General features: G+C 35.5%; 2 protein-coding genes across 2 annotated transcripts in view; both read right to left on the bottom strand.

Annotated features, from left to right (window-relative positions):
* LOC105499210 (olfactory receptor 4K1) overlaps window positions 1–12,217 on the bottom strand; it is a 43,561-nt gene that overhangs the window by 9,511 nt on the left and 21,833 nt on the right. The window lies entirely within an intron of this gene.
* On the bottom strand, window positions 5,684–6,655 carry LOC105499209 (olfactory receptor family 4 subfamily K member 5). Its single transcript, XM_011771716.2, has one exon. It carries the CDS (start codon window positions 6,653–6,655, stop codon window positions 5,684–5,686), a length of 972 nt encoding a protein of 323 aa, XP_011770018.1.

Genomic DNA, 12,217 nt, shown 5'->3' with positions numbered 1-12,217 from the left:
AATGCAGCAGCAGTCCATTTTTTGGCTTGCACCAAGACATAGAATGAAGTCATCCATAGAAACTCTCCCATGAGGCCATAACATTGAGCTTAAGAAAATATATTAATGCCAGAGAAATACTTGATAAAGGATTTAGACTACCTGTTCATACCAATTACTAGTGCCTTTATACCTTCAGCATGGTCCTACACATGCCATTTCCAATGTGTGATGGCTTGCTGCTGTGGCAGCTAGAAATTATGACTTAATAAACCTGATAACAGTTCATGATGAGCAGTGCTCACATAGGCAGTCACTTGGAAATCAATGGTCAGGTACTTAGTCCCTAATAAGACCCAATAGCATACTAAGATCTATGTTTTAAACAATAAGCAGTTGTCTTCTGCAGAGATTTTTTTCTGGAATCCTAAAAGTTAGTAATTGCTGTTTATCTAATTGACTTTTGTAAATAATCTACACAATCTCCTTATTTATCATGGATATCTCCATTTCATTAGATTCCTGGTTGACATAGCCTGAATGGCAGGGCAGTTTGCACTGAAGACCAGAATTAGTACAGGGACTCACTGAAAACTGGAAATGCTATGAATCAACCTAAAATTGATATAAAGTAGTATTTATGAAGCAGTTTTTATGCTGCCTATAACATTCAATGATCTTGCAAGAACTGTGCCTCTTTCTCAGTGGTAAAGAATATAAAGCAAAATAACGTGTATTTTACGTAATGGGAAGATACTCTAGCCTTCCCTAGTGTATTGAACTCAAAACCTAAATGATTTGGCAGAATTCTGAAAATATCTAAGGGTATTGCTAACCTTCTTGTATGTCACTTCCTACCCGCAGGTCTAATCAGAGCATGCCTTCAATGTGTGACTAATACGATGTTCTATAGATTATCATGACCATTAAGTTCCCTAAGGACTATATTATGACAGAGAGTAAACGAGTTTTAAAAAGCTGAACAAACTCTAAATGTTCAGAAAGTTATGGAGTAACAAACGTGAATTTTTAAGGGTGAGAACTCCATCACAAGATGAAGTTGAGTGGTTTTCTGCAACTTGTTGTTAACATGTTAGTAGTTTTATGATATCCTTCATGTACTCAGTATGAAGTTAAATCTGTTGGAATTTCAATATATTGCAAATACAACATATAATGTGGCAAGGATCTTCTCCATGGAAAAGTATTTATGATGAAACATAAATTAGTTTAAAATGTAAAACACCTATGGTGAAATACTGGATCGTGGCTCTGCTGGCAGATCCATTCCACCCACACCCCACCTTTATGTTCCTCTAAAGACCACCCTGAAGTGCCTTTGCAATCACCTACTCTGTTTTTTCCTGGAGGGCTCTGTTACTCTGTGTTCCTGGAAAGCGTACCTCTGATACTTTCCTCCTTGTCCTGTGATTAACTTGACTTATACTATCGCCAGTTGTCTAGACTTAGTCAATGGAACTAAAGCTTCTTCATCTTTTATCCTGTTGGCATTTTGAGGTACTCTCTCCACTAGCCATGGCACCCTCTCTCTGTAAAGTCTGGAGTATCACATCAGCTCCTTCGAACACTTCTGAGCTGGGCATTGTCTGAAGGACTGTTCCTCGTCAGAAGGACTGCTCATCAACTTAGTTCATAAGCATAGCAGAAGTAGCTCAAATTGTGAGATCTCAGGAAACAAATAAAAGTCTGCCTTGGGTTTGGTAGCATCCCTTCTTACTTTTTAAAATATCCAGATTATCAAAAGCAATTTAGGAATATATTCATCTACCATAGACAAATCCCCTAATATGGTAGAGTTTGGCTTAGCCAGGGAGAAATATGTTAATTAACTCATGGTGTGAGTTATCGTGAAGAGGGATCCATATAATACAGAGCCTGTGCAGACTAAAAAGTTTTTTTTTTTCTTTTCTTTTCTTTATTCTAAGAGAAATACCTAAAAATTAAAAGACTGAAGAGATTGGTGACTTGATCAAAAGCTAAGTAATCTGTTCAAGGTCACAAAATAGTCATATAATCAATGTTCAAATCCCAGTTTTTGACAGCCAACTCAAGATACTTTACACTTTTTCAATTGACTAGCGTTATTTCCACATTTACTGAAATGTTCACTTCTGCCATTTTATACAGTTAAAGGTATTTCTCTGTCAATTTGTACAGCAGTGCAGGGAAAGTCTATAGGATCTGTAAACCAGAAAGAAAAAACAAAGAATTTTTAATACTATTCTGTTACTTTGAAATGTGTGTATTAAATAGTTGATTACCAAGTTATATTAATAGTTGCTTTATTTTTTATATTTTAAACAAAATTTAAGGTGGGATTCTACAGCACATAATATCACAATCCTAACTGAAATGTAATGCTATGTGCCTTTAATAGTTTCCCTTAAATAGGAATTAATTAAATTAGAAATTCATTGCTATTAGCATTAGGAATGTCTCTGTTTTTATTGGAACTAGAGTAATTTGAAAATTTTGTGGAAATATGCTGCAATAAACATACATGTACATGTGTCTTTAGAATAGAATGATTTACATTCCTTTGGGTATGTAACCAGGAATGGGTTTGCTGGGTCAAATGGCATTTCTGGTTCTAGATCCCTGAGGAATAGCCACACTGTCCTCCAGGATGGTTGAACTAATTTACACTCCTGCCAACAGCATAAAAGCATTCCTATTTCTCCACAGTTTCACCATGCAAATCAAAACCACAATGAGATACCATGTCACACCAGTCAGGATGGCGATTATTAAAAAGACGAGAAATAAATTTTAAACAGTGAGTTTACCAAATGATAGCATTCACTTTATAAATGCTATCTTTTTTTTTTTTTTTTATACGGAGTTTTGCTCTTGTTGCCCAGGATGGAGTGCAATGGTACGATCTCAGCTCACTGCAAAGTCTGCCTCCCAGGTTCAAGCGATTCTCCTGCCTCAGCCTCCCCAGTAGCTGGGACTATCGGCATGCGCCACCACGCCCAGCTAATTTTGTATTTGTAGTAGAGACGGAGTTTGTCTATGTTAGTCAGGCTGGTCTCAATCTCCCGACCTCAGGTTATCCGCCCACCTCGGCCTCCCAAAGTCCTGGGATTACAGGCGTGAGCCACCATGCCCAACCCCATCATTTTTTTTATATTTTGAAGCATGTCATAGATGAATTTCACTTTAGTGCATAAATGGATGAAGCTACTGACATTTTTTATTCAACTAGTTCCTGATTTCTCTCATTATCATATTTGACCAGATGCTTTTGAATGCTTCTGATTTTTTGATATCTTCAAAATACTTTAAAATATCTGTGTCTGGCCAAGTCTAGTCAGGAGACAGAACCGACATGAGTAATTTGAACAAAGAATATTTAATATAAAGAACCAGCAACTGGTAAAAGGAATTAGCTGCTACAAGGAGAATAAAAAATAACTCTAAAAAAATACCCTAAGGGAGAATTGACATCTTTTACAATACTGTTTTTCTATTTATTAATATAGTGTCTATCTTCACTTAAGTTTTATTTACTAATACATGCTTCATTACCACCTTTTGTTAAGTTTTATAATTTTCTCTAAATGCACATCTTTAAATTTGTACATAAGCTTAGAGTATTTGTTGTTTTGCAAGTTATGGTTTTTACGTAAATATTTGTAATTTTTTGTTGACATGTTTTTTCTTTTTCAACATTTATTTGTAAAAGATGTCAATTCTCTACAAGTTAATATATGTGTTGATATACAATGAATATAATAAATACCTTTGTATGTTAATTAACACGTGAATCCAATGCAATTACAACAAAATCCCGAAATAATATTTTAAGAAATCTGACAAGCTGATTGTAAAATGTTTACAGAACATGAAGGGGATAAAACTAACAAAGACACTGTGAAAAATGAGAGAACTTAATCTATCAGACATCAAGATTTATTTTAAAGCTATAGTAAATTAAAACAGTATAACATGGGTGCAGGGTTAAGCACATACGTTAACGAAACAGAACAGAGTCTAGTAACAAATCCATACGTACACTGAAGCTGAAAATATAAGAGAGGTAGTATTGCAAATGGAGGGAAATGATGAACTATTAAATAAATGATACCAAGTCTGATTTCTACATATTTACAAATATATAAAAATAGATTCCAATCTCCCAACATTTACAAAATGAATTACAAAGGGATGAAATTCTTAAGTATAAAAAGCAAAATACGTTTTAATTTACAGAAGAAAATCTAAATAATGTCTTTATGATCTTGACAGAGAGAAGGATTTTTTAAATCAGACACAGACACACAAAAAAAGATATCAAAAATGTTTCACAAATACAATCACATTTAATTTTTAAAAAATTATTACAAAAGGCCATTTGAATAGCTGATACATTTTACAACACTCTTGAAATGAAAAAATAAAATAGAGTGATGGGGACCAGATCATTGGTTGCCAGGGGTTAAGATCACAGGGGAGACAGCACAGGAAAGTTTCTTGGAAGTGATGGAAGAGGGCTATGTCCTTATTGTGGTAGTCGTGGCTACATGAATCTATTTATGTGATATTTCATAATACTATAGAGCAATGGTAAAAAAATAAAATAAAAAAGAGTACATGTAAAAACTGATTAAATCTAAATCTGAATCTGAAGAGTCTTTAGTTTACTTTGAAAAAAAAAAAAAAAAAACCTAGGCCTAAAGGAGAGAAACCAAGGAAGAAATAAATGTGGAAGGGTGATGCCCTGCCCAAGGATGAGTTTCAGAACGCTTTGGAGAGAATATGAGTGAGGCCCGCTGGATGGAGAGAGGTTCTCTGGGTTGCGCTGGACCAGAGCTAGTTCACAGAGGGTGAAATGAAAATGGGGCTCAGAGAATTTAAGGCCAAGGCTGGCAATAAAACTTGCTTAAAACTTGCTGGAGGATGAGCACCACTGGGTGCCTGAACATAAGCCACTGGCAGCTGCACTATAGGAACAAGAGAAGTGGCACAAATGAAAATCTTGGTGTGAAAATAGTTCAGCTTTCTAGATTCTCCTCTCTTTTCTACAATCATAATCTAAAAGGAAATTGGAATTATCTAGCCAATCAGAGAAAGCCCTTTAAATGAAAGGTTTAAAATGGAAGCTTCTGCGTATATTTCATTCCATATTTTAAAGCATTGCTAGCTATTTGAAAACCATATGGGATAGGTATAATTGATGTGGGGAGAGGCGTCTCACAACCTAATAATCTCCACTTAAACTTAAGCACTTGTATTAAATCACAGATTGGCTATTCCCTGAAGCTGGCAAAATTCAGTTTCAGATTCTTAAATGCTATTCATCCATATAGACGTTTTAGGCATGTCATTAAGAAAACTCATAAAACCTGACAAATGTTTGAATGTATGTCCACCAAAGAATTAGGTTCTCGTTGCTTTTTTTCATCATATTTACATTTACCTGTAACAAAAGCAGTAAATGCATACATATTATCCATCTAGTACCCATATTTTATTTCTGGAACTAGTAATCTAAACAGTGATTTTTCCATGTTTTTGATATTTAACTTTCACTTGATACCTAGAAAAAGACTTGTTAATATTCATTGAATATTCTCTATAGTATCTTCTTCACAACTTTCCCCACAATTGAGGTACACCACAAAAAAGGCTTAAAATATTAAACAGAGTATTGACCTGAGGAATTTGAAGGAATTTTGTCTTAATGAAGGGAAGTTCTCACTACTAGTGACATTTCAGAAATTATCCTTGGCCTCAGGTAATAGTTCACAATTTTCCTTATGGCAGCCTTCATGTCCCTATTCCTTAGTGTATAAATAATGGGGTTTAATATGGGGGTGAAAACAGTGTAAAATATGCCAAGTAATTTATCCACAGGATAGATGGTAAAGGGCCATACATAGATGAAGATGCAAGGTCCAAAGAATAATGTTACTACTGCAATATGGGAAGCCAGCGTAGAAAATGCCTTTGCCGTTGCAGCTGAAGACTTGAGCAAAACCGTGACAAGAATAATGATGTAGGAGCTGACCAAGAGAGAGAAAGTGCTTAGAGAAAGAACTCCACTATTGACCACAATTAGTATTTCAATGATGTTAGAGTCCAAGCAGGCAAGTTTGGTCACCCGAGGAAGATCACAAAAAAAGCTGTCTACTACATTAGGTCCACAAAAAGGCAAGTTCGCAGTAAATGATAACTGGCTTAATGTGTGCACCAAGCCCACAGCCCAGGATATCGTTACCAAGGCAGTGCATGTCCTTCGGCTCATGATGATCACATAGTATAAGGGTTTGCATATTGCTACATACCTGTCATAGGCCATCGAAACAAGTAGCACCATCTCCCCTCCAGTAAAAAGGTGAATGAAGAAAATTTGGGCTATGCAGCCACTGAAAGATATGGTCTTGTGTTCACTCAGAAAATCTGCAATCATCTTAGGGGTAGCAAAAGAAGCCTGACAAATGTCAATAAAGGAAAGGTTTCCCAAGAGAAAGTACATAGGGGAGTGCAAGCTGGTATCAAAAGTCACTGTGAGGATAATGAGAAGATTTCCCAGCACAATGACCATATACAACATAGAGAAGAAAAAAAAATAGAAAAGCTGGAGTTTTTGAGAACTACAGAGTCCCAACAGTACAAACTCAGGCACCACTGAAGAATTGGCCTTATCCATGGTTCCAGGCTGCAGACTTGTTCTGAAACAACTCTAAAGGAGGATAAATAGAAAGGAATCAGAATTTGAATTAAGAATACTTTTAAGGTGAAGGATTCTGAGATCTCAGATATAATGTGCATTTGCTGAATGCAAAAATTTTGAAGAGGCCATAGCAGTATGTCTGGATAGGTGGATAATAGGAAAGAACTTATGTAAATGTCTAAATAATGCTTAATAATTTAATCAATATAATTAGAACCCCTTGAGTTTTTGGATAGTCCTTGTCTATTATATAGTAGGAAATGAGCTTACCCAGAAGCTGACTCATGACAACAAGACTAGAGGAGTGACCTAGAGTCCAGCTCCACAGGCCTTATAGGTTGACAAAAAGTGTTTGCATCTACTTGTCTTGTGGTCATCTTACATCATCAATTATATGGCATTCTTCTTAACCTTTGAAGAGATATTCATAACTTGATTATTATTACATGATGTAAAGTCACACAGATTAACTTTTGGCTAATTATTTTGTCTGGACTTTAATTCCACACCTTAAAAAAATGGGAGGTGTAAAAATACCTACTTTATAGAAAACTTTAGAGTTTAAGCAGGATAAGTCATGACATTCTACTATCAAAGTAATTGCATTGCAACATAGAATCTTAATACGTTAAACACCCCATATTAATAGAAATTTACCTTCGTGCTGCTGCAGGAGTCGTTTCCAATTTAGGCAATTCCTACTAAACAGATCCTATTGAATGTATATTATACTGGCCTATAGTTCCAACTGAGTTTATCCATTAGTCATCCAATAATTTCTTAAAACACATATTATGACTGACCTGAATTATCTAAATCCCATTTTCTGTTGATTATCCAAGAGCAGAACCTAAATTTTTCATTTTCTTTGCCTATCAGAATTTGATTTCAGCCCACTTACGTTCTCCCTGCTAGAGTTCTCCATGATCTTCTTAAAATATCTTTATAATTAATGCCAGAAAATGAAGTGTTTTTTTAAAAAAAAAATTGGTTAGAGAAGTAAAAATGATTATAAACCTCTCATGCTCTTGAAAATATCTAAAAATTTGCATCTTATGTTTTTCACCCTGTAAAACCCTACTATATAAATCTAGTCCAGTTGAACTGGAAAAGCTTTAAAGAAGTGCTGTTTTAGGAAACCATATTAGTTCTGACAATTAACTGTTGACAACAGTCATAGTAAGAGACCTGAGAGAGTGATGATCTAATTCTGGTCCCATGTGAGAACATGAGCATCTTTTTCTGCTAATTTATTTCAGACAAGAAGCCAGAGTCTTTACTTTGTCTCTAGGCTACAGACCTAGCCTCTCATTTAGATGAATGCAGTTGCAGTCCACACAGGGAAGCCCCACAGTAAACAATCATATTGTGTCCTCTATTGGAAGAATGTTCAGAGAAGCATTCCACTGGGCCACATTTTGGATATACGTTATTTTAAACTCTGAAACTATGACAAAAAAAAGACTCATTATAATTGTTTAAAGCTTTAGTAGCAACAAATCAGTGTCTAAAATATAAAAAAAGGCAATAATTAAGAGGATTCTGAAACATAATGTAATCACTTTATCCCATGTGTGACTCATTTTGTTCCTCCATTTGTGAAATAAACGTGTCCTTGCTCAAGTTCATGTATTTATTACATAAAATGATCAACTCTACTTAATGAAAAAGTTAATTGTATGAATGTAATGTATTAAGCTAAAAATTGAGGCAGATTTAAATATAGTGAATGACGAATCATAATTTTAAAATTTACAAATGAAGGACAAAGAGAGCTTGCATTTGTTCCGACGCTGCTAGATAACATCTACTGTGTATACATGTTTTATCAAGTGATCTTTACAATAGACCTTTGGAAAAGGGGTTATTAAACTGCAGAAGAGAAAAACAAAGATTATACATGTTTAGTAATCTGGGGTCAGACAGCTAGTAAGGGTCAGAACATCTCAGTGAGGATTTGAAATCAGATAATATAAATAATATTTAATATTTACTATGCACCAAAGTGTCAGGCACTGTTCTGCGCTCTTAATATATAGTAATTGAATCTTCCCATAATGCTACATGGTAAATGCACTTACTAATTCTGTCTTACAATAAGAAGTCAGAGATACAAAGATGATAAGCAGTTTCCCTGAAGTTCCATAGCTGGAGAGTCATTAAACTAGAATTTGAACCCTAGTATTTGACTCCAAGGCCAGCTCTTGCCACACTACGACATACTGTTTCAGATCTGAATACAAAACCGATGCCATTGACACTGTGCTACAACTGGGAATTCCCTGAATATATGTTCATGATTTTAATCTTTTCACCTACTATGAGCCATTGGTTAGTCGGTTGAGCTAGAGTTTCCCAACTTTGGCATTATTGACATTTGGGGTTGAATTACTGTGTTGAAACAGACTGTCATGTGACTATTGTAGGGTATTCAGGAGCATCTCTGCCATCACCCATCAGATGCCAGTTACACTTTCCCCCCAGTTATGACAACCAAAAATGTCTCCAAACATTACAAAATGTCCAGCTGAGGAGGTGAAAAATGACTCCCAGTTGAGAACCACTGTGCCACTGGGTTAAGCTGTCTTTGGCTTGCATTTTTAGTCTCTTCCTGTTTCATTTCACTTTTCATTTAATCTTTTCATCTACTGACAACTGTTCAGATTCACTTATCAAAGAAATAAGAAAAAAAAACTGTCCTAAACTCTTCTATTCTCTTTGTTTTTTCCTTAATTTTTGTTTTTTTAAGAAAAGAAATTTTGTGTAGGAGTGTCTACGTTTCCGTCCAAATCTTTTTTACTACTCAGACTTTTAACATGCTTAACTATACCTTTTGTTGCCATGGTCAGGAAAACTAGTTTATCAAATGGCCGCAAAGACCTGGTAATGATAGCTAACTCTTAAACAGAACGCCTCTTCATTTTCCTTTCAGAATTTTTAATATTAGCTTTCTTTATTCATGCTACTGCCCCTTAAAAGTAGATTCCAAGAGGTCCTAGCCTCTGGCATTCTAATTTTTTTTCTTTTTTCCTTCTATATTTCTTGAACTCTTGTCTCTTTATGTCCTTATTAATCTCTTTCTCTTCCTTGTTATCTCCCTTTCTTCAGCATTCCATTCATCTCCCTAGCATCAGTCATCACCTCTGTATTATGACCGCTAATTTTGCGGTACTGTTTCCCCCTGCCCCCCACATTCCAATATTCCAATCTGTTTCTGATACTTTTTGAATGTGACTGTACACAGCCATCTCAAACCTTGGCTCTCACAATTTCCCAACTCAACTCTTTTCCTTCAAACTTTTCTGAATTAACTGTAAAGGAAAACCTACCTTTCTCCTGGACCTCACTCTTTCACTTGAAACATCTCATCATTCCTTAAGCTTATATATAAATCTAATGTCCTTAGCATGAGAGCAAAGAATATATAACCTGTTTTTACCTATGCCATACCCTGCTCTTTAGCAAAAATAAATAAATAAATAATTTTTAAAAACAGGCTACTCAATATTTATTAAGCTGATAAACAATTCCTTATCCATTTTTTCATGTCCTTCACAGATGTCTATTCCAACACAGATGTTACCACCTCTAAAAGCCTTCCTAGAGGCTTAAGTCAAAATGTCTATGTTCTAATGTTTCTGTAGCACTTTGATTGCGTATGCGTTATATCTTCTCCCAAGGTGTACTGAATTATGTTGGCTTGGCATACATTTTGAATACAAATTCCACTTTCTCATACCAGAAGCAGGGCTCAGTTACCCTTGACACAGTTTCCAGTTCTACACTATATTCAAATGGTTCAAACTGGTGGCCAGAGATTAAAAACTAGAGGCATCTTTCCCACCTGGCAGACTGGGCTTCCTGCTTTCCTGTCACTTTCTTTAAATGGACCATTCAGTCATTTTCCGGTGAACTTAAAGTAACCCATACCCTTTTCCCTCAGGTATACTGCTAGATGACAGACTTTCTCACCCTCCCTCTGCCTGACTCTTCATTCCTGCCCCACATGACCCTGGGATGAAGGACTGCCCTCCCAACTTATTGCACTCTCCCTGCCTGATCACTAAATAAAAATCCTTGAATGTTTTTGCTATTTTAGTGATGTATTGAATTTGCACCATCCACCTGAAGAACCAGGGGCTGGTCCAGGCTGGGTTTTCCCTGGAATGCTTGCGAGAACACAAGATCAGGCACCCAGCCTCCAGAGTGCTGGTCTGGTAGACATCAACTAGACATAGGTCAGACAAAAGCTGCAGGTGCATCTGCCAATATAAAGTTTCCTGTGTGAGGAACTCCCTGGTGCTGACAATTAGGCATTAAGCCTTTCACCAGGTAAAAGAAATGTCTGATAAACACACACTAGAAACACCCACAACAAGTTCATTTTCATTTCTCATTGGGACAGGATTGCTAGCCACTCTGGTATGGAGCCCCTGTTTAGCTGGGGACTCTCAAAACATAAGGTAAGACTCCCAGTGTGGAAGAGAAATATTATTATGATGGCTAACTCTATTATTTCTCTTCCACACTGAAACTTCTTGAATTCTTGTGCTTCTTATGAATCATTCGCAGGATTTGGTAGAGAGATGTGCCAAAAGTACATTGTCGATAAACATGTTATAGTATTAATGCCAATATATTTCACCCTATATTTGTCATTCACTGAATAGTTTTACCTTCTTACTTTCCCGTGCATAGAATCCTTCCCAGTAAATGGCCTAGAACTCTGCAAACCATAAACCACCCACATAAACTCCATCTTTACGTGGAGCAAAAACATTTCATCTACTTGGTAATACAATATCCTAATTAAGTAATAAAAAACAGTACCAACAATCAACAAGCTAATGCAAAAATAATGACACAACTGGTTTGAGTTGAAGCATAGAGAAAATAGTTTGTCTGTTACATTGGAAGTAAACCATACATTACCAATTTTTTTTAAGTTATAGAAATAATGAGATGCTTTAAGAAAAATAAATTTGCATTTTACTTCTGTAGGGTTAAATAAATCGTGTTATATACCTTAAGTGCAAATAAAAATAAATTATTGATTATGCTATAACTACAGACCTATAACATGAGTTTAGTATTTAACATTCTCATGATATTTTTGTGTAGTTTTACTCTATAAAGCAATATATAGCCTTGATTTTCATGCCTATTTAATTTCTTTAGGTAATAGGTAAGAGTGTCATGATGAATTTTCCTAGGTGCAGTCAGAGTTTTTCATAATTTTCTCAAGTGTCTCCCCAAGTATACTTCATCTATTTACATAATTTCTCACAAGTCATCCCTGGCACACTAAGATACAGACACATGGACATCCTCATCTTTTTTAAATTAATCATTTATTTTTTCCATAAGTTATCGGGGTGCGGGTGGTTAGTGCCTTTTTCTTTTGTCAAATTGTAAGAGTACCATGAATTTATCTAAGTGACCAATTGCAGCTTTTAAGATTCAGTATTAAATTAGCCAAGGTTCATCTTCCAATGGGAATTAATATGTTTCAACAGATATTCTCAATTGAACAAGGCA

This window comes from Macaca nemestrina, chromosome 7 (genome assembly GCF_043159975.1).
Source record: "Macaca nemestrina isolate mMacNem1 chromosome 7, mMacNem.hap1, whole genome shotgun sequence".
Taxonomy (NCBI): Eukaryota; Metazoa; Chordata; class Mammalia; order Primates; family Cercopithecidae; genus Macaca; species Macaca nemestrina.
The sequence above is the reverse complement of the archived record's forward strand: the minus strand, read 5'-3'. Positions and strand labels throughout refer to the sequence as shown.